Source organism: Sus scrofa, chromosome 14 (assembly GCF_000003025.6).
Source record: "Sus scrofa isolate TJ Tabasco breed Duroc chromosome 14, Sscrofa11.1, whole genome shotgun sequence".
Taxonomy (NCBI): domain Eukaryota; kingdom Metazoa; phylum Chordata; class Mammalia; order Artiodactyla; family Suidae; genus Sus; species Sus scrofa.
Window position 1 is genome coordinate 98,098,420 of NC_010456.5, and position 23,683 is coordinate 98,122,102.

Below are 23,683 nucleotides of genomic sequence, written 5' to 3' on the forward strand. Positions count from 1 at the left end.
CATGTATAAGTAAATGAACTATACTTTGTTCCTTTGTATGTTGTTTCATATTAAATACATTTTAAAATTTGGAAGACATGTCATAGACCAATTTTTTCTTAGGTTTGAGAAATTGGGGATCTTTCATTTTCTATGGAAAATACATCATTACCTATCTAACGGGTTTTTTTAAATCATTTTTAACTATAGCCATGCAAACTGAAAAAGGAAACATTTCTTCAATTGCTTCAGTCTTTATACCTTATAGTCTACCTGTCACTACAGCACTGATTGTGATGTCAAAATTGCAATTAGTGATACTCAGCGACAATCAGGAAAAAGGCCAAGGGAAACTGTGGCCAGCTCTCAATAACCAGTAATTACTGTTAAACAGTGAGTTTAAAATCAAGAAACCTGGTTTCGGGCTGTAACTTTGCTGTTTATTAGCTATGTATCCTTGGGAAATTCATTTAATGGAATCATAATTTAAGAGCTTGAGTTGGGGGTGGTTGTTTGCTTTTTGCTTTTCAGGGCTGCACCCGCAGCATATAGAAGTTCCCAGGCTAGGGGTCAAATCTGAGCTGCAGCCTCCAACCTACGCCACAACAACAAGGGATCTGAGCCATGTCTGCGACCTAAACCACAGCTCATGGCAGTGCTAGATCCTTAACCAGCTGAGCAAGGCCAGAGATCAAACCCACGTCCTCATGGATACTAGTTGGGTTCATCACCTGCTCAGCTACAACAGGAACTCCAAGAACTTGAATTCTTGAGTTAAATGATGTGTCCAAATCCTGGCTCTGCCAGTTAAGGTGGGCACACTAGTTAACTTCTCTGTGCCTCTGTTTCTTTAGCTATAAATTCAGACATTGTGATTGTCCTTCTCAAAGGGGTTGCTGAAAAGGTTAAATAAAATGCATTTTATAAAACATTTATCAGGGGGTATCCTTCCTATTAAGGCCTCAGAGTTGGATCTTAGGAATAGTATCTGTATTTTTATTAAGTCCCTTGCTAGATAAAGTTCAAGGTAACAGTTATTTAATTTTCTACATATTTAAAATAAGTATACAGTTTTTGTACTTCACATGACTGTTGTCAAGATCAGATGTCAGGGAGTTCTCCTTGTGGCACAGCAGAAACGAATCCAACTAGTATCCATGAGGATGAGGGTTCAATCCCTGGTCTCCTTCAGTGGGTCAGGGATCTGGTGTTGCCATGAGCTGTGGTGTAGTTTGCAGAGTTGGCTCGGATCTGCATTGTTGTTGCTGTGGTGTAGGCCAGCAGTTGTAGCTTGGATTTGACCTCTAGCCTAGGAACTTCCATATGCTCCTGGTGTGGCCCTAAAAAGCAAAAAAAAAAAAAAAAAAAATCAAATGTGGGGACTGGACCTAAATAAAAGTATTTTGTAAGCTGACAGTATTAAATTACCATTTGGCTAACATACATAAACTGTTATTATAAGATGACTTATAATTATTTTTAAAATATTTACTCAGTATTTAGAATATACAAGACACTGGCCTAAGCAAGGAAGACTATAAAGCAGATGTGGGTTCTATGCTTAAGGGATAACACCAGAAAATCAATACCTCTAATTCAAGATAGAAGATAACAGGTGTCTAAATCCATACTCTAGTCTAAGTATTAAAAGGGATAATCCAAATACAAAAGATATCATGGAGGAGGATTGGATGAGGTTGTATTCTTAAATCTCTGCCACTGTTATTCTATGTTCATATTTCAGAAAGGTGGAAGAAAGCCTACTGACTCTTCAATCAAGTTTAGATTTATGAATCAGATCTTTAAAACCTTTGTACTTTGTCTCAAAAGACAATCCTCTATCACACGACCCACCAACTCTCTACTGGTTTCTTTTGAGGGCATCAAAAACACTGGATTCCAATTTCATGTCTTGGCTGTTCCAGTTCTTCTGTTCATACATACCAGATTATAACCTAGCCCTTAGGTCTCAGCTCCATCAGAAAATCTTCCTTAATGATATAGACCTTATCACTGTCTTCCATACTTTATTTATATACCTATTTTATCAAATAATAACCTGGATGAATTATCACTGACCTAAAATAAAATGACAAGGGTCCTGGCAGCAGGTCCCATGCCACAGCTTCCCTGTTACGTAAAATGAAAGGTTTGTGGATTAGGTAACTCTAAAGTCACTTCTCATCATTTATTCAACAGATAATAAGTACTCATGTGTGATAAGCTCTATCCTAGGTGCTGAGGATACAGTGGTGAAGAAGTTTACCTATCATCCATCTATCTATCTATCTATCTATCTATCTATCTATCTATCTATCATCTTTGCCTCCCTTTAGCTCAGTGGTTCTCAAATATTAACCTGCATCACCTAAATTGCCCAGTGAGCTTGTTAAAATTGTATGTATGTGTGCATGTACACACACACACACACACACACACACACACACACAAGTTCCTGATGTCCCAAACTTTGCATTTCTAAAGTGATGATCATGCTGCTGGTCCAGGGACCACCTAGAGAGCCTTTTCTAGGGAATGCACATATTTTTTAACTGTTGCATTTATTACCAGGGCTTAGAATGTTTATGTAATAAAATAATAAATATAAGACAAAGAGGAGTCTCTTTCCCTGAATGATGTTATAGAAGGAAAGGTATAATTCTACTAAAAGGTAGAAGAGTTACTGTCATTATAAAGGTAAGATAAGAAATGGTTTATAGCCAGAGTAAAATGAACTTACTTCCAACTTAGAAGGAGGAGGAGGAAGATTAGGGAGAACTTCGTGGAGTATATTTGATCTATTCCATGAAGGACCCATACATTTATTTCTAAAAATGCCTGTCATGGCTAAAAATATTATTTGCACTTTCTTTGGAATTTGTCTAATTAATCCATGGTGAATCTTTCTTAAAGTCCTCAAAGTCATCAGAATCTTTATATAATGATGTAATGCTTGATATTTGGAAATAGCTAATCATCATATTTTTGCCAAGTCTTATCAGAAAGTTAAGTAATTTAATTGTATAACTGTGTTCTTAGTTGAAAACAAAGTATACCTTTGATTTAAAGCACCCATTTTCTATTATAACTTATAAATGGAGCCCTAAAACAATTTCAGAGCAGGAGTTTAAAAATCATTTTGAATACCAGAAGCCTCAATGGATTAAGTTTATAGTTTCTGAAGATGATTAGTTTGAAGAATGGCCCCCATTTGGCCATATGCCCTGATACATTTACTTAAAAATCACTCTGAGCATTCCTGTCATGGCACAGTGGAAACGAATCCAACTAGTACCCGTGAGGATGCAGGTTTGATCCCTGGCCTCACTCAGTGGGTTAGGGATCCGGGGTTTGCCGTGAGCTCTGCTGTAGGTCACAGACGTGGCTCAGATCCCGTGTTGCTGTGGCTGTGGTGTAGGTGGTCAGCTACAGCTCTGATCCAACCCCTAGCTTGGGAACTTCCATATGTCACGGGTATGGCCTAAAAAGCAAAAAAGGAAATAAACGAAAATAAATAAATAAATAAATAAAAATCACTCTAGGTAGTGTTGATATTTTAATTAATTGAAAGAATTGATATCTCAACATCAAAGACGCCACCTACACTTTTCTTCAGATTGCATGCCACGCTATGAAGTTTAAACATTATGGGAACAAAAAAAGCAGTTTGAAATGGAAGTTCTTTCAAGGTAGAGGTATGAAAAGTATGTGTTGGTAACAGAGAATATAGAGGTTCCTAAGAACTCCTGGTAATTTGGGGTCATTTGGTTAATAATATTTTGAAGTTTCCTGGGCATTGAACTATGTGCTGGGTCACACTGGACCTCTACGTAGAAGGTCTTATCTAAACATTCTTCTAGTCTGGAATAGGGAAACTAAAAAGAACATACATGGCCTGTGACAAAAAGCACATTCACAGTTAGGGCTTCTCCCTTCTTGTTTGTCCTAAAACGCTTTAGCCACTCTGTTTGTCCATCCTTTGAGCCCATGGTATCTTCAGTAACGGATCAACTTGTACCAGCTATAGTAAGTCAGTTTTAAAATATAGTAGATCTTTTTTTGTAAGATCACCCATACTTTATACATTTTAGCAGAGTCTGCTAAACTTAGTCTGGCCTGATTCAAGTTTAAAAAATGAACACTTCAAGTCCTTTTGTTCAGATCAATAATTCCTAAAGTGGGGGTCCCCAAGAATTAACATCACCTGAGAACTTGTTAGAAATGCAAATTCTCCAGTCCCACCCCTGAAATACTGAATCTGAACTGGGGCAAGGAGATGGTGAGGCTCAGCAATCTGACTCAGCTAGCCATGGGTCTAGGTGGTCCTGATACATGCCAAAGTGTAAGGACCACTAGTTTAGATACTGTCAATAGTAGCAGGAAAGAAACTCAGGATCAGATAATCTGCACACATTGTTTATGAACTTTACAATTTATTCTAAAGCCTATTATCATTTACATGATTGCTACATTTAACACACACACAATTACACATGTAATTGATTTCTAAGTTGCTCTTGACAGAAAATGTGTCAAAAAGTCATGGCCATCTCAGCAAAGAGATGGTATGAAAAGGAGACAAATGAACCAAATGAACTTGTTTTCAGTTTTTCTGAAAGGATATATTCCTCAACTCCCCTCCACTTCTGCCCTACCTCAAATAAAAGAATCAGGGGGAAATAAAATTTACTAGCAATAAAAATACTTTATCACTTGTGGTTGCTGATATAAGTTATCATATATCTTGAATGGATAGCCATTAAAACCCTTAAATGAATAGCTACAAGCCTTGTGTCCTATTTCTTTAAAGTAAGAGGCTGACTCCAGGAGATAATGACTAGGAAGTGTGAAGATGTAGAAACAAAGAATAGCTGTTAGGCTGGGTGACTGGTAACTATTAATTAATAGTTAATTAATTAGTCTTTTTAGGGCTGCAGCCAGGGCAAATGGAGGTTCCCAGGCTAGGGGTCAATTCAGAGCTATAGCTGCTGGCCTACACCATAGCCACAGCAATGCCAGATCCTTAACCCACTGAGCAAGGCCAGATATCAAACCTTCAGCCTCAGAGATGCTAATCAGATTCCTTTCTGCTGAGCCACAATGAGAACTCCCCAAACTGGTAAAAATTTAGATGGTAAATCTGCCACATAGCAGAATCACCAAACTCACAATTCCCTGAAAGATACAGATAAAGGCCGGACGCACAGGTCCCTAGGTTGTTTCTTTAGGAAGAATACATACACTCAGGTGGAGGATGGCAACTTCAGGCTAGGCAATTACCTCACCACCTACCAATCAGAAGAATGTCTGATCAGACTCTGTCCCTTGAACAATTACTCTAAGACTCTTCACTACCCTCTCCAGGGTGGGACACGATCTTGAAGGCATTAGCCAGCTGCTGCCCCCTTTGCCTGGCAAAGCAATAAAACTGTTCTTTTCTGCTTCATCCAAAACTCTGTCTCCAAGATTCAATTCAGTGCTGGTGTAGAGGCCAGGATTTGGCTACACTATGTCCAAGGCTATTTTAAAGAACTATTAAAACACTTGAAGGTAGGAGTTCCTGTTGCCGCTCAGCAGGTTAAGAACCTGAGTAGTATCCGTGAAGATGCAGGTTCGATTTCTGGGCTCACCCATCAGGTTAAAGGATCTGGCACTGCTGTGAGGTGTGGTGTAGGTTGCAAACAAGGTTCAGATATGGCGTTGCTGTGGCTGTGGTGCAGGCCTGCAGCTCCGGCTCCCAATCTACCCCTAGCCTGGGAACTTCCATATGCCACAGGTGTGGCCCTAAAATAAACAAACAAACAAAACACTTGGCAAGGTAAATGGATGCTTTGTAGCTAAACCCTCATACTCATTTTATATCTATGCATTGAACTATGATACCCAAGAGACAACATTTTTTTTTTTCTTTTTTTTTTTTGCTTTTTTTGGAGCCACACCTGTAGTATATGGAAGTTCCCAGGCTAGGGGTAGATTGGGAGCTGGAGCTGCCAGCCTACCACACAGCCACAGCAACAGCAATGCCAGATCTGAGTCGAGTCTGCCAACTACACAGCTCATGGCAATGCCAGATTCCTAACACACGAAGAAAGGCCAGAGACTGAACTCACATCCTTGGGTTCATAATTGCTGAGCTACAACAGAAGTCCCTGTAACACAATTGTTTGGTGAAACAAAGTTTCATAATCCCCTCAAAGGCGCATATAGAATAAGATGATTCTCTGCTTAAGAGTTAATAAAGCTTAGGCTGAAACAATGCAGTCCTCAGACATGCAACAATCTATATAAGTAATTTTAATTTTTCTAAATAACCACATTGAAAAAATGGAGTGATACTTATGTTAAAATATATTTTATTTAATCTAATGCGTTAAAATATCACTTCAACATGGAAACAATAAAAAATATTTGTTTTTATACTTAGTTTTCAAAATCTTGCACTCATTTTACAAGTATAGTACATATCAATTAGAATGCTAAATTTTAACCGAAAATAATTTTTAAATTTAATAAATTTTTATCATTATAAAAGCTTCCCTATCATAATAGAAGTGGTGAAATCATTGCTTCAGTTTATAATAATCAGAACCAATCTAAATGCCTCCCAGTATAAGAATGGTTAAATTTAATTTATACTCTGTAGCCAGAAATATTATTAATAGTAATACTGGTTAATGTTATTAATAAAAAATATTATTATGAATATAGTTCGACTGCCGAGTGCTTGTACAAAGAGAAACTTGTAAGGGCCAGACACCTATCCACAGCGGTTCCCTGAAGCTATGAGATGGGGGTGGGGATGGAGCTGGCGCACGCTTTCGGCTTGCATTTCTGTGTATTTTCCAAAAATGCTCTTCTAAAACGGAAATATTATTTTGTATTTTAAGAAGCAAATCCCAAATTTTCTTTGAAACACGACTACACTCTTCCCTCGTTGTCTGTACTGTGATTTTAAATATAGCTTAATTACACTATAATACTGCTATTTGGAAATACTTGTATCGGAAAGAACACACCGCCTTAGTCGCTTTCAGTTAGCGGTTTCCCGCCGGGCAAACGGAAGCAAAACCGCCCGTGACGTCACGGTAGGCGGCCGCTCCTCGTTACCATGGTGAAGTCTACGCGGCCATCTTTACTGTGGTCCTCCCGCACTAAGCTTTTCCTGGCCGAGTTGGTACCGCGCGGTGCAAAGTCTGTAAAAATAAGAGGTGAGAAGGGAATCTCGCGCCTCAGTGAAAGTCCAGGGGCAGAAAACGTTAGTTTAGTTACTGGAACGTAGAGGTGTAAGTGCCACGGACTAGCGGAACTATTTCAGCAGAGTACTGCTGTTTCCGCCCGGATTCTGAAAACCGCTTCCGTTGCTCGGCGGAAGTGTGGGTCGCCAGAGGACGGCTCTTGGAAGAATCCGCTCTCCGGCGTGTGTGCACAGCCGGAATCATGTCGAGTTTGGCGGTGAGAGACCCGGCAATGGATCGATCACTGCGTTCCGTGTTCGTGGGGAACATTCCGTATGAGGCAACTGAGGAGCAGTTAAAGGACATTTTCTCCGAGGTTGGTTCTGTTGTGAGTTTCCGGCTGGTATACGATAGAGAGACGGGAAAACCTAAAGGTTATGGCTTCTGTGAGTACCAAGACCAGGAGACCGCGCTTAGTGCCATGCGGAACCTTAATGGGCGGGAGTTCAGCGGGAGAGCGCTTCGGGTGGACAATGCTGCCAGCGAAAAGAACAAGGAGGAGTTAAAGAGCTTAGGGCCTGCAGCCCCCATCATTGACTCTCCCTATGGAGACCCCATCGATCCAGAAGACGCCCCCGAATCAATTACCAGGGCAGTCGCTAGTCTCCCCCCGGAGCAGATGTTTGAGCTGATGAAGCAGATGAAGCTTTGTGTCCAAAACAGTCATCAGGAAGCTCGAAATATGTTACTTCAGAACCCTCAGCTGGCTTATGCGCTGTTGCAGGCACAAGTAGTGATGAGAATCATGGATCCAGAGATTGCTCTGAAAATTTTGCATCGCAAAATACATGTCACACCACTCATCCCAGGCAAATCTCAACCTGTCTCTGGCCCGGGCCCGGGCCCTGGCCCTGGCCCTGGACTCTGCCCAGGACCTAATGTTCTGCTGAACCAGCAGAATCCTCCAGCCCCTCAGCCTCAGCATTTGGCCAGAAGACCTGTGAAAGACATCCCTCCTCTGATGCAGACCCCTATCCAGGGTGGAATTCCAGCCCCAGGGCCAATTCCAGCTGCAGTTCCTGGTCCTGGCCCTGGTTCCTTAACTCCTGGCGGAGCCATGCAGCCCCAAGTTGGAATGCCAGGGGTTGGTCCAGTGCCCTTAGAGCGAGGGCAGATGCAGATTTCGGATCCTAGAGCTCCTATGCCTCGTGGACCCATGGCTCCTGGTGGCCTACCTCCTCGAGGACTGTTAGGAGATGCTCCAAATGACCCGCGTGGAGGGACTTTGCTTTCAGTCACTGGAGAAGTAGAGCCCAGAGGCTACCTTGGGCCACCTCATCAGGGTCCTCCAATGCACCATGCCTCTGGTCATGACAGCCGTGGCCCTTCCTCACATGAAATGAGGGGAGGGCCATTAGCAGATCCCAGACTGCTCATTGGAGAGCCCAGAGGACCCATGATAGATCAAAGGGGTCTTCCTATGGATGGTAGAGGTAGTAGAGATTCTCGAGGAATGGAGGCTCGAGCCATGGAAACTGAGGTCTTAGAGACACGAGTAATGGAGAGAAGAGGAATGGAGACCTGTGCATTGGAAACCAGAGGAATGGAAGCAAGAGGCATGGATGCAAGAGGAATGGAGATGAGAGGCCCCGGCCCCAGTTCGAGAGGCCCTATGAGCGGCGGAATCCAGGGTCCTGGTCCCATCAATATTGGGGCAGGTGGTCCTCAGGGACCCAGACAAGTCCCAAGCATTTCAGGGGTGGGAAATCCTGGAGCTGGCATGCAGGGGGCAGGTATGCAAGGTGCTAGCATGCAGGGGGCAGGTATGCAAGGCGCTGGCATGCAGGGGGCAGGTATGCAAGGAGCTGGCATGCAGGGAGCAGGTATGCAAGGAGCTGGCATTCAAGGGCCAGGCAAGCAAGGTGGAGGCCAGGCTAGCAGTTTTAGTCCTGGGCAGAGCCAAGTAACTCCACAGGATCAAGAAAAGGCAGCTTTGATCATGCAGGTTCTGCAACTGACTGCAGATCAAATTGCCATGCTGCCTCCTGAGCAAAGGCAGAGTATCTTGATTTTAAAGGAGCAAATCCAGAAATCCACTGGAGCTTCTTGAAAGATTTTGAGAACATATTTGGCAGTAATCCCAGAAAAGTTTTCTGTAATATAGAGAATGGGTGGGTGCAAAAAGCTGACTTCTGCATCCCCTCACTTGAATGATTAGGGTTTCCTTCCTCCTGGACCCTAATCTCATCCCTTGTTTCTTTCTTTCTTTTTTTTTCTTTTTTCCTTTTTGTAATTGTGGGATAGGGGGAGGTGGGAGTGGGTCTGTTCACTTCAATTCACTGTAAATACACAAAAATAACTAAACATGGTTATACCAATAAGATTACAAAGATTATACAGCATTATTGAAAAATGTCTACAATGTGTTAACTACATTTTTAAAATTCTTAGTAAAACAATGTGAAAACTGCACATAAAGATAAAAGATAATCTGTTAAAATGTTAATGTACTAAGATAGTTTAAGATGTTTGGTTGTATAAGAAAATGAAGTTTACCTCAAAATTACAAGATAATATTTTTTGTTAAGCTATTTAAAATACAAAATCCTATTTTGGGGTCAACGGAATGCTGTATTAGGTTAAGCATTGTTTCAGAGTTTGGCATTACTTCAGAACATTAGAGCTAACCAGCTGAGTCTCATCTTGTGGTATTGGAATTGTTTTTTCTGAAGCTGTGCTACCTGAAAAATCAAAGAGTGCATCTGGTGTGGTATTTCATTTATCCCACCCTTTGAGCAATATTTTGGCCAGGCCCTGGGCTTGATGATTTTGCTGGGACAGTTTTAGGGTCAACCAAGTTATTTAATTCTGCTCTGATGAGACTCTGTATCTCTCAGTACCTTCCTATTTCTCAGTCTTTTAAGGTCTAAATGTGAATCTGAATAATTCTCTCACATCCTTCCCCAAAACTGGAGTCTAGGGACCAGTTGTTCTGGATGAATTATACACAACATTGGGCTTTTCATAAATAGTGGGGGACTTCATGCAGTGTTAGTTTCCTGGTAACTAGCTTCCATACACAGATGGTATCCATCTGGTCAGCCAGAATCAGGAGTTAAAATCTTAGTCTCAGCAACATTTAAAATGCCTTTTGGTTTTCTTCTTTCAAAAATCTACTTTTTTGTCACCATCTTAACAATAATTGAGGCCCAGATAGGTAGAGATACTCTTAAAGCCTGAACTGTGCTGAGTTGGTTATTACTCACTTTTCTTTTACAAGTAATAAAGCTTTTTAGTCCTAATATGCATACCTATGAGACATTTAAAAATGTGTAGGAAGGTGGGGCTTATCACAGTTCCTTCAGAGCTACTGCTTCATTTGTTCTTAGGCCTAGAGGATATGGAGACTTAAAAATTTGTATGATAGAACAAGTAGTAATTAATAGAAGTATAAATACCCAGATAACCAGGTGATATTGACTCTGGAGAAGAAATAATATCTAGTTAAGAGGGGGAAAAAAGCTGAGACTTAGAAATTGAATTATTTTCCTTTTGTCAAGTTTTTACATCTTAAGTGGATAATGCACTCTTTTTATGAAGTTTTCTTCCCTAGGATGTTTCCTGCAACCTCTTTTACTCCTGTTTTATTGTTGTTCACACTGTTAACTTCCCATGTTTTCTACATGCTTCTCCTCTGGAGGGGTTAACTCTTAACCTGTGTGTAATAGTTCTGGTTAATACTAATTCAGAGTTGGCTTGGTTGCTTTGAAATTGTAGTTGTTTTATCCCAAAGCTTTCACTGAAAGGCTCTAACTGAAAACTATTCAATGTTACACTGTTTGTTGTAGTCACATCTCTGCATTGTTTGATGCAGACTAAATAAAAAGGATATACAATTAAGGCTGAGTTTAGTATCTAATGTTTATTTTTAATGAATGTGTCATTCAAAAGTTACCTATTGAGAAATCCATGGGGCCTAAGTACATCTTTTAAATGAAAAAGGCAAGTCTAAAATTACAGGAATGGATGGAAATACCTTTTTTAGTTCATTGTCTATGTAGTTCCACACTTGAAATGACTATATATTATGTACACCAACCATGTTTTTCAATGGTAGGTATCATTAGCAACATCTTGGATACTCAGATGTTAGGCTTCCTTTTGTTTATATTCCTCACAGAGAACTCTTCTCTGTATCCCAGGAATACCCTACAGGTACAGTGTCTTCATTGCTGACAGCACTTGTTATATTGCAATGCACTGTTTTACTTTTACCCTCAACCCCTGACTCTCACTTGTAATAGACCAGGAACTTGAACATGGACTGTCTTACTCATTTTTATGTTCGCTGTAGCAAAGTTGGCAGGTGAGAAGAACAAAACATTCTGTCAGTTTGAGCAGGAAAAAAAAAAAAAAATCCCATAAAGAGCACAGAAATCCCCCCCAAAAGGATTTAGATTCCACACAGAACAAATGAGCCATTAACAAAAAAAATAACTTATAAACAGGTAACACAAGTTATCTCCTTTACTCTGGTAAATGGAATAGTTTCTCTCATTTCTAGTGCAGGCATGGTCTGAATCATCTGTTTTACTACATGAATGTTGGTTACAGCCCTGGCATCCTGCCTTTTCCCAAATATAGAGAGACTATAAATGAAATCACAAAATCATTCATAATAACAATAGTTGAACATAGTGAGGTTAAACACTGATTGTCAAATGCCTCCTTAGGGCTTATTTTTCTTGGGCAGTGCTTGCTTTTTGGAAATAAATGATAAGCTTTAATCAGTGCCTGCTTATAGCCCTATCCTTCTTACATTACTGATATCAAAAATATGTTTTAATATTTGCTGATGTCCTAAGCCTTCTGATTTAGGATAATTTGATAAGATAGAAGACAAAGTGAATCTCAGGTGAAGGTAGGCTAGTCCAAGAGTGATTTGTGTATGACTTTTCAACTACTCAGAATTCTAAAGGCAGAATATTTTAAAGAAAGAACCTTAATATAATCACAGCTTGCAAAGCTTCTGGCTTTTCCATGCTGTGATGGGACATTAACTAAGCACACAGAACCTAATTTCCTGTGGTGTGTCAGGCCATTCTCTTAGGTGTGATGAGGCCTAAGGATAATTATGTGCAACAACCTACTGTGGCAGAGAAACTGAATTATCTGTTATATCTCAGTCTTCACACAAAAAATATGTCAGACTTACACTGCTTTATAGTGCCAGCTAATCTCCAGAAGTCTGGTTGGAGCTTGCTTTTCTCATCAGTCTTTTGTCAAGAAGGCTCTTTTAAGGAAATGAATATATTTAAAATAATAAATGGAATTATTAAACAATATAAATATTAAATAATAAATTATAAATTGATATTTAATATGCTAATATTTTTCATATATGTATATCAGGTCTTAACCAGATCTATAAGGGTACACGCAACTGTCATCTATTAACAGAATATTCATATCTTCAGGTAAACCTATACACAAAATTATTTCATCATTTTACATATACAATCATCAGAGAAAAAGATCCCCATCTATTTAAGAAACAGAAATTAGAGTATTGAAATCTCTAGAATCACATATCTCCTCCCATCCCACTACCATTAATTTTGTCAAAGTTTTATCTTGAAGCTTTAAGTATCTTTGGACAAGGGACCCAAATCAGGCCTGTGGGCCAGCTGAACCTACAGATAAGTTTTATTTGACCCGCCCAAAATTTTTAAAAATTTTGAATTTGTATGCATTTAGTGGCAGCATATATTCTGTTTGTCCACAAGCCCACTCTCTCCCTTGGATCTTACACTAGGTTTCATTCGCACCATTACTTGCCAGTCCTAACACTTTGAATTTACAACTCCTGCTTTTACTTTGCGTAAAAACACAACCATTAGATTCCATTGAAATGTTTAGTGTCAATGTGAACTCACAAATGTGACCTTAACCAAACTTAACCAATACGAACTAGAAAAATGGTTGAGGACCTTGTTCAGCAAGTATACTTAGGCAAAATCAACCAACCAACCAAAACCCAGAACAAAAACAAGAAAAAGGTATCACATGTTTTTGTACCTTCATGAGGTACATTGAGCAAAGCAGTGTCTTGAAACACTAATCTAACAAAGATATTTCTCCCGTAAATCTGTTTTAGTCTTAATAAATATTAAGCCAGAATAGCAAGAGCTTTTTAAATTCAAAGATGTATTTATAAAGTGAGTAATTATATAATTTATATTAAATGCTAACAGTTCTAGAGTAAGTACATGGATAGTGTACATAGTGGAATAAGATCTTTAATGTTTGTTATTAACTAATTAAAAAAATCTATGTAATTCCACACAGCAGCCATGCTGATTAAAAAACAAGAAAACCCAAAAAACTTTGCTCTTAGAATAAAATCCCAAATCCTTTTTTTGTCCTATAAAACCCTAAATGATTTTGATTTTTCCTACACCAATCTTACATCACACTGCTGCCCTCTGACTCACTGCTACAGTTGCTTCAAGCCTAGCTTGATTTCCTTGAAAAACTCATTTTCATCTCTGAGCTTTGTACTTGGTAGTTTCCCTTGCTTTTAACCCACTCTTTCCCCAGGCTTTTGAACAGCCAGGGACCCTCTTTACTTAGATTTCACCTTACCAATCACTTACTCAGAGAGGCTCTTCCTGAATACCTCCTTTAAAATGATCTCCCCATTTTCTCTCATCTCCTTGTTTTACTTTTTAACAGTAGCTCTTTTACCGAGCATGACTTAAACATTAATCCATATTCTCCAACTTTTTTGCAAAGCACATTATTATATGCATAAGGCAAACCTGATAATTGCCATTGAGTTACTCTTTATGCTTATGCTACATTTATCATGTCAATTGTGCTTGTTCCCAAATTCATGCTAGTTGATCTTATTACTCTAATATATAGGTATGGATATAGGCAAAGACATAGATATGGGTGTACAGCATGCAAGAATATGTGGAATATGACTGCAAAACTTCAGTGTTATATTCATCATATAAGCTGTGTCTTTAAACCAGCTTATACCAATTATACAAATTTTTCAAATATAGATATAGATTTATTAATGAATATGAAAAAAGTTATTTCTACAAAAAATTATATTGAATTTTTGAAGTGATTTGATAAAGTGAGTGATTAAAAATGACTTAAATTTTGTGGGGGCAAGATAAGTTTGGTACTGCCATTATGTTTCCCTTCCACCTCTTCAGGAGTTACCCAGGAGAAATACCAATATACCTCTATTCTGGTTCTCTCCTCCCCCACAGCATAATGTTATATACGCAAGGAAACTGACTATGCTTTAAACCCTTGCTGATTAAGACATGGTCCTTGGACTGGCAGCATCAGCATCACCCGGAAGCCTGTTAAAACTGCAGAATCTAACGCCCCATCTGAGACCTGTTGAATCAGAAGCTGCATTTTAATAAGATTCCCAGGTGATTCATATGCAAATAAAAGTTTGAGAAGCACTGCTTAAAACTAATCCTAAGATAAATAAAATAGAAAACAAACAAAACACCTTAACAATCAATATTATGAGAACTAGAAGGGACTTTGAGGTTACCCAAATGATCACCCCTCCATTGACACTGACACAGAAATTAAAGAATTGGCAAACATCCCTACTTAGTCTGAAGTAAATAAAGGAAATATCCTCTCTATGAGAAGCCATATTGAAAAACAAACACACAAAACAAAGATGATTTAGAGAATATTAGGTTCAATGGGAAGCTCAGCATAAAATACCATAATTAAAATTACTATTGTTTTGGGAAGTCACTTGAGTTTGCATTTCATCTATGTGAGTGACTCTTCTCAGAGGTGGAGGGAAAGCCTTGCCAAGTTAATTTAAAATGATGCATTTATTTTTATTAAATATTAACACCAGAAGCATCACACATCAAAAATTGTTTCAACTAAGTTTGACTAACAGTGACTCTCTGGGATGAATGCCCACCTTATATAAATACTTCCTCATAAAACCAGAGTCGTTTTCCAATCTGCAAATCTCATGGTCTTCCTGGTAAGAGACACTATCCAGACAAGAATGCTGACTTAAAATTAGGGTCCTACAATTCCTTCTGTAAACATCCCTCCCTCTGACCCTGGAATATTGCCTTTTTTTTTTTTGCTTTTTAGCGATGCACCCATGGCATATGGCTAGGGGTTGAACTGGAGCTACAGCTGCTGACCTATGTCACAGCCACAGCAACGCCAGATCCAAGCTACGAGCCACGTCTGCGACCTACACCACAGCCCATGGCAATGCCGGATCCTTGACACACTGAGTGAGGCCAGACCAGGGATTGAACCTGCATTCTCACGGTTCTTAGTTGGATTCATTACTGCTGAGCCACAATGTGAAATAACAGGAATATGTCCTAATTAACCTTCATATAATATACCATCTAGGCAACAAAAGAAATCTTCTCTTCCTTTTTTTTTTTTGGCAATACCCATGGCATGCAGAAGTTCCGGGGTCAGGGATCAAATCCATGCCACAGCTGTGACCTGAGCCACAGAAGTGACAATGCCAGCTCCTTAACGCGATATATCACCAAGGAACGCCTCTTTTTTTTTTTTTTTTATTGAAGTATACATTGTATTCGTTTTAGATGTACAACAGTGTGATTTGACATTTATATGCATTATGATACTACTTATCACAATAAGTAGTGACCATCTGTCACCAAAGTTATTACAATATTATTGATTATATTCTCTATGCTATAATTACATCCCTCTGACTTCTTTTATAACTAGAAGTCAGTACCTCTTAATCTCCTTCACCCATTTTCCCCCACCTTCCTACCCTCCTTCCTCTCTGGCAACCGCTTGTTTGTTCTCTGTATCTATAAGTCTGTTTTTGTTGTAGTTTGTTTTTAGATTTCACATGTAAGTGAAATCATATAGTATTTGTCTTTCTCTGACTTCTTTCACTTAGCATAATACCCTATAGGGCCATCCATGTTGTCACAAATGGCAAGATATTCTTTTTTTATGGCTGAGTGATACTCCAATGTAGTTATCTACCACATCTTCATTATCCATTCACCTCTCTGTGGACATTTAGGTTGCATTTATATCTCGGCTATTGTAAGCAGAAGAAATCTTGAAATCATAAAATCTGCATGCTTATGTTTCAGTGAGAATAAATGCTCAATAGAATTCTGCTGCTAAATATTTTTCAAACTTTATCTAAAAAGTCCAGTGCACCAAAAATAAAGGACTAATATAACCAAAACAGTTAAAAGTAATTGCCCAGCATTTAGTCTGTTAATTTATTTTTGGTAGATTTATGGAAAATGACATGAAAACTGTATGCTAAAATCTATGCCTTTAAACTTGTCTTTGAACCTGATCATAATTAAGGGTACAAATTGACCAAATTAACACTTGTAAATTAAGCATATAATTTTTTTTTCCTTAAAAATGTTTACATTGGTTCAAGTGATTGAACTCAAAATATTTCTAGCAAACAACAATTTAAATTTAAATGAAGGCCTTTTAAGTAGTGACATCAAAGCAAATTATTGTGAAGCTGTGACGATGACCTTGGAATACATAAGTCTAAATTTCTGTTTTCTAGACTACAAGTAGTGTTTCATACTACTTGTAGTCTAGTAATTTTGGGCTTTGTTTGCTTAAATAGAAAACAAAAGCTTAATTAGAATGTTTTGTGAATTGAAAGTGAGGTGATTTATAGGATCTTTGGTTGGTGGAGATTTTGTTGTCACTGTGTTCAGATAAAAAGGTTTTAGCAATTTCTTTCTAGTAAGTGCCACTGCTGGGACTTGCAAACCAGTTGAGGCCTGAGCAACAATAACCTAAGTTTAAAACGGCCCAAAGCTGCCCCTCTTGAGGAATTAGAGCTAGATTATCCTGGGGAGAAGAGAAAAGAGGCTTTTCTGTGTCTCTCATCCATTGTCCCTTTCATCCAGGGTTATTCAAAAGAGAGGGAAGACTGATGAGCTGGCCACTGAGCCAGCCAGGTCCAGCCAAGGAAGGATTGTGAAACTCATCTCCTGTGATCACTGTGGTGAAGTTAAGCAAGTTACCAGGGCTGGAAAATGCTGTTTCAGCAGAAATTCATTCTTCCAAAAGAAAATAAGGAAATGGGGGGGGGGGGGTAATTTTTTTTTTTTTTCCACTAAGCCCCACCAGAAACACAGACCTACTTCACATGCATGATCACGTGATAGCAGCTGCCATCCCAAGCAAGAAGCGCCCTCTCCAGCTCATCTCCAGCACCCAGAGTGTCTTTTGGGTCTTAGCTGCCATACCCACTAAAGACTTTTTTGTTTTGTTTTAATAAGAAAAAGAAGGGGAAAAATCACTTACATCGATACAGACATGGGATATAATTCTTTAAAATATTTTTTACTTTAATATGCATTTTTTTATGTGATCGAATATCTTGAATTGATGAAAGGAGCCTGCAACAATGGAATTTCAGGCATCAGCACAAGATTGGGAGTAGAGATTTGTTTTTAAGGGAGGAAGATGGTAGCAAGGGCCTTTCAAATGCTCCAAAACTAACACCTATGTGAGTTGCAAGTTTCATGCTTTCTTCTAGAAGGCTGAGTCATGGTTAATATATAAAAAGGTTCTATTAAGGAGCTACCTAATGCCTTGCACTTGACATTTAGTCATCTCAGAGATGAGTAAAATCTGGAGGCAGTAGGAAGATGCTTAGAGAAGTTATCTAGTTTGCCCTGAGTCACATACCTTATGGGGGGTGAAGCACCTTTGAACCTAAGTTTGTCCAACTCTCAAGCCCTACTCTTTCCATCGCATCACTCTGCTTTAAATTGGAGATGGTGAGAAGATAGAACAGCTTACACACTGCGGACTGAGTGTGAAAGAACATCAGGCATCATTACCACTAAGTGAGGAAGTTTATCACAGTCTAGAAAAGGTGATTTTTAGGCAGTAGTGAAAGGTTCATACAAGCAATCTTTTGTCTGTACTTATTTTTTCTTTCTCCCAAGCACTAAGTACTTAACCTGGGCTTTGGTAGAATGGTGGGGGGGATTAGGATGGAAATATATATATAGAATAATGATGGAAATTTATAAGAAATATGTAAAAATACTATCTTCTGGATAGTTCTAATCAATATCTAAACAATATCAAGATTTATTTTTCCTGTGATCTCTTTTTTAAATGTATTAATATTGACATATTATATAATGTACTCATTTAAAGCATACAATGCAATGGTTTTTAGTCTATTCATAGTTGCGCTAACATTACCACAACCTAAAATCAGAACATATTCATCACCCCAAAAAGAAAACTTGAAGTTTTCTCTTCTTACTTTCACCCATCTCCCCTACTCACCCCAGGCAACCATTTGTCTATTTTCTGTATCTTAAAAAAAAAAAAAAAAAAAGTCACTGCTATGAACATTTATTTGCAGGTTTGCAAGTTCTGGGGGTCCATTTGTTTAATTTCCCTTTGGTATATTCCTAGGAATGGAATTGCTCCATCATATAACTCCATGTTAATGTTTAGAGGAACTGTGAGACTATTTTCAAAAGTGGCTCCAGCAATGTTAACTGTGGAACCCATTTCTATTTCTCACTTTCTGTCCACTGAGCTAACGACCTCCTAGTGTGGTTGAGAGAATTGTTTGGTAACACACTTCACACCATGCCTATGTATAGTAAGCTCTTGATATACACTAGATATTGATGTTATCCCTAAAATATATAAAAATGTAAAATATAGAGCCATAAGAGCATCATGAAAACATGAGCCAGCTCTCTTTATTGCTCCAAATGTCCTGAGGTGGCGGGGGGGGGGGGGGGAAATAGAGCATGAGAAGAATCAGTTCAGCTATGAGGACCTCCACTTCAAGGGATAAAAGGAAGAAGCCTAATGAATATTCTATTGCCAGAAAAGGAGGCAATTTCAACCACAGTTGTCTGTTTTGTATTGGGAATGGAAAGAGTATGAGATCAGGGCAGGGAAAGAAAAGTATCACCTCTCTCCTCACCACTTTCCGTATATTTCCTTAAGTAGTAAAGCTGTATTTTGTACAAGAAGAAATCTAATACAAATTTTACAATGAGGAAGGCAATCTTAAACTGAAAAACTCTCTAACAGCTGACTCTGACCCAAGGGGTTTCAAGCTCCTGAAATCTTGTTTGAGACAAACAAATAGAAATGGTATCAGTGTTTTATTTAGTGTGAGCTTTTATAGCTTAAATATTTCTATTTCCTATAGTTTTATCCAACACAACAGAGGAGAGATTTTAGAAAATGTGTTTATCTAAAGCAAACTATAATAATGCAATAAACAAGTTTGGGAAAATATTTGCACTGTTTGCTATAGTGTTATATTTAAGGGACATGCATTTTAAGTGTTTTTTTAATGAATGAAGTGTTCACATACAATTCAGCCTTTTCTTCATGCTTTCAAAGATGGTACACACTATGCTATAGTAGCATTTAAACCCTGCAGCATAAATGCATCAACATACTATGATTTAATTAATCCTTACTTAGTATTTTGTGTTTTACACGTATCTAATATTTCTCAGCCTGACTTAAAAAAAAATGGTTCTACAGAATCGCATGTATTGGAAAAAGTTTTTACAAAATACAACCAGCTTAAATAAACAGTGTTAATATATAAGAATCCTATAAATATGCTTATTTTACCAAAACTTGGATACTACTACAAAACTGAAAGATACTGAAATCTAAAGTTACAGATCTTTTTCAGTGGAATGCAATTTTTATTTAGGAACTCCCAATGAGTATCTTCTTTAAGATTCACCTGGCATAAACTGAGTAATTACTTTTTGGTTTTAATAAGCAAATTTATATAAAAGTATTCATCACATTTTGAAGAGTATTTACTTTTGACTACTGTATTTCTTCTAACATTTTCCCTATAAAAAGCAAAAGCAAAATGCGTAAATGTCCAGTTTATGAATTCGTTACTATACAATTAAATCTAATATTCCATATCTATGCTTGCAATACAGGAGCCACTAGCTACAGGGGACTATTGGAAACTTATATTGTGTTTAATGAGACTGAGGGACTAAATTTCAAGATTATTCAAAGTGAATGAATTAATTGATTGGTTGCCATATGTGGCTAACAGCTAGTATATTGGGTAGCACAAATATAGAGGTTTTAAGTTATTTTACAGCAGGTATAATTTTGAGTAATGGTTCAAAAATCACAAATAGATGGACTGACTGGATATTTCCATCACTTAATCTGCAGAATTAATAGCATCATTAAAGCTGCTAATCAACATTTAGTGCCCATGTACTTAGATCAATAAATATCCCACCTCATTTATAATAGATTCTCATACAATATGTAATATCAGAAGACAAGAAATAAAAGTAGACTGAATATATTGTATTCATTTATTCCTTCAGTAAGTATTTAATGTTCACCATGTATCAGTCAATGAGGAATCAGCACAACAGAAGAGGACCCTGATCCGAATGATTTTATATTTATTCAGTGTCTACTTCTTCCCAGGTACCCTGAATATATGCTTTGCCCTGAAGGAGGCTGGACAGTTTAAAGGGAAGAGCTTCCCAAACAGAAGGCAGTACAGGGTACTGCAGTACAAGGTACTACAGTATTGCAGTACAATAGCAGCACAAGTAGAAGAATCTGAATATAGATGCAATCAGAGAAGATTTTTTGCAACAGAATGGAGAACAGAACAGAACTGATTTAGAGGAATTAGTGAGGGACCATTCTGGGCCAAGGACTTGTTTGAGTCAAGATGTTGCAATAAATTAGCCTGGTGATATCAGAGAACTAAACACCTTGTTTTAGTGAGGAGGGGAATATAGAGGTGCGGGGTGTAGCAGAAGATGAGGCAGAGTCTAGATTCCCAGTGCCTCCAGAGATAAGCTAAAATCTTTGATCTTGGTGCTGAAAGATATAGGGAGAGATCCAAGGGTTTTAGGGAGGAAAATGAAAAGTTCAGACTGACATTTGAGAAAGACCTCTCTGAAAGAGATCAATTATGAAAAAGTCAAAGGAATCCAGGTAGAAAATATGTCTGTTGCTTGAAGTAATCTGCAGCAAGGTCTTTATGGGATTTAAAAAAAAATGCCTTTGTTTTTATGAGAGTGAGACATTTAGCAACACCAGCCATCAGGAACTCATTCAAAAGCCATTAAGAAAAAGGCAAGAAAAAAAATAGAAGAAATGAATAGATTGCATCTTAGGCACTACGCTTGTAAACAGGTAGTTTTACAAGCGTAGTGGATTTTCAGCAGATGTACAGCAATAAGAGAAGGAAGACACTTGTAGGAATAAAAAAACAATAGCTGAAAGTGAGGGAGGAATATGATCTAAATGTTAGAAAACTTATCTTTGCCATTGTGTTTCCAATATTTAAAGCAATATCTGGCATGGTACCATGTGCTCAATACTCAATACATATTTATTAATGTTCACAAATGTCAATAAATGAATGCATCACAAAAGTCATTCAAAAGAATTAGGAAAATATTTAGATTAATAATTCACCACAGTAGTCCCAAGAAACATGAGTACATTATACCTCAAGGCAATGACTGATGTTCAGCCTGGGGCCCCCATTGTTGCTTGTGTGAAACATCAGGCCACTGTGTCAAACTTGACCCCACCAGACACACCTGTATCAGTCTTTTTTGGAGTTTCAGGGATCTTGTGTCTGTGGCTTGAACTACCTGCCTCTGAACAAAACATTATTATCTAGGACGCAGCCTCTTTTCTGGTGACCTGGAAATAAATGAAAACCCAAGAACCTCTTTTCTTATGCAAAGTCAGTTCTTCGATAAAACAATACAATCTAAAAAACTAACCCCTATCACTGGGAACAAAGATAAGCATGCATAATCAGACTCTATTTAGAGGATAGATTCTCACAGCTGACTATCATATCAGAATCTCCAGGAAACTTCTGAAATACACCATTCCTAGTCCCCATTCAGATCCAAGCAGATCTAGTTTGGTGGTGGTGGTGGTGGTGTATACCAAGGATTATTTTTATTTAATTTTTTATTTTTTAAAATCCTAATCACAGCCTCACTTGGATATTAGAAATATGTGAAGACCCAAAATGTACTCTTATTCTCTCAGATGGAAGATAAAATTTACAAATAGTTTACTTGCTTTGGTCAGATGCCTTTTCAAAGCCTCCCTTATCAATGGCTTCCTTTGCTAGTTGTTTGCAGGGAGCTTCAGAATGTCAAGACAGACTTGTGAAGCAGACTGCATAGACATTGCCCTTTATATTTGTTAATGATTATTTTTAAGCTAAGATTTGAGATCCTGTTGAGAAGGCAAGACCTCTTTCTCCCCGAATCCATTTGGCTCTTTATTATCTAATTAATGTCTTATCAAAGTGTTATGGCTGAATGTGCCAACAGTGAGAACCAAAGGCCTCTCCCTGATCTTTAATCCCCTCTTCTTTCTCCTTTACTCACAGGGAAGAACAAAACATACACCCAGACCTTATGCTGCAAGATTCAAACAAAACAAAACAAAACAATAACAAAAAAACACTTTTCAGAAATACAGGAAAGTCTATGTTTCTTTCTCATCTATCATTCTCCCCAATTTCCTCTCCTTCCATTTGACAACGCAGGGATTTACTATAGTTGCATTTAACATACAAACAGGAGGTTCCCTTGTGGCACAGTGGGTTATGGATCTAGTGTTGACGTACCTGTGGCACAGGTTGCAGCTATGGCATGGGTTTGATCCCTGGCCCAGGAACTTACATGTGCCCTGTGTGCAATGAACCAACCAACCAACCAACCAACAAAACTTATACACAGATATTGAGGTTATTTTTCTAGGCTGTTCCCAAAAGCTAGGGCTTCTCTAATCACAAATAGATGATGAGATCCTGGGTTCTGTCTTAATGACTGGCATTATCTTTGAAGACAGTGGCAACTGAGTCTAATTAAGGACAGGATGTGGACTGGTTCTCTCTAGAAGCAGAGAGATACAGTTACTGCCATATGAGTCTATCTATGTTGTGGCTTCTTCGGAGTCACTGGTGAAAATGAAACAGGAAGGAAGGGGCAGGGCGCAACCACTAAAAGAATGACACAGCTGATGAGGACACAACAAAAACTATTTAGAACCAAGTAGACCCAAGGTGGTAGAAGATTCAACTTCCAGTATACTTTGTGCCTCATTATACACTCATTGTAATACATTAGCTAAATGAAACGCCCACTGCCGTTGACAGTTAAGGCTAAAAAGCAGGCAGTAGCCCAATTCCTAGATATTCCTGCCTCTTCCCTAAAATAGTTGGAATAATCCTATTAAATTACCCAGTTCATAAAATCTAAGCACCCTCCACATCCCAGGGTAGTTAGCCTTTTGAGATGGTCCGCATTGTATCTATGGTATGTGTATCTCTCTAAATAAACTTGCTTTCATTTTACTAGGGCTCACTCTTGAATTATTTTCTGTGCAAAGCCAAGGGCCCTCATTTGGTGGCTGTCCCAAGGGACTTG

At 38.4% G+C, this 23,683-nt stretch overlaps 2 protein-coding genes across 4 annotated transcripts in view; one reads left to right on the top strand and one right to left on the bottom strand.

Moving 5' to 3' along the window:
• The window catches only part of PRKG1 (protein kinase, cGMP-dependent, type I), a 1,234,550-nt gene that overhangs the window by 539,889 nt on the left and 670,978 nt on the right, over nt 1-23,683 (bottom strand).
• Nucleotides 6,538-11,060, top strand: CSTF2T (cleavage stimulation factor subunit 2 tau variant). The gene has a single exon (XM_005671248.3). The coding sequence runs from the start codon at nt 7,417-7,419 to the stop codon at nt 9,262-9,264; it is 1,848 nt and encodes a 615-aa protein (XP_005671305.1). The 5' UTR covers nt 6,538-7,416; the 3' UTR covers nt 9,265-11,060.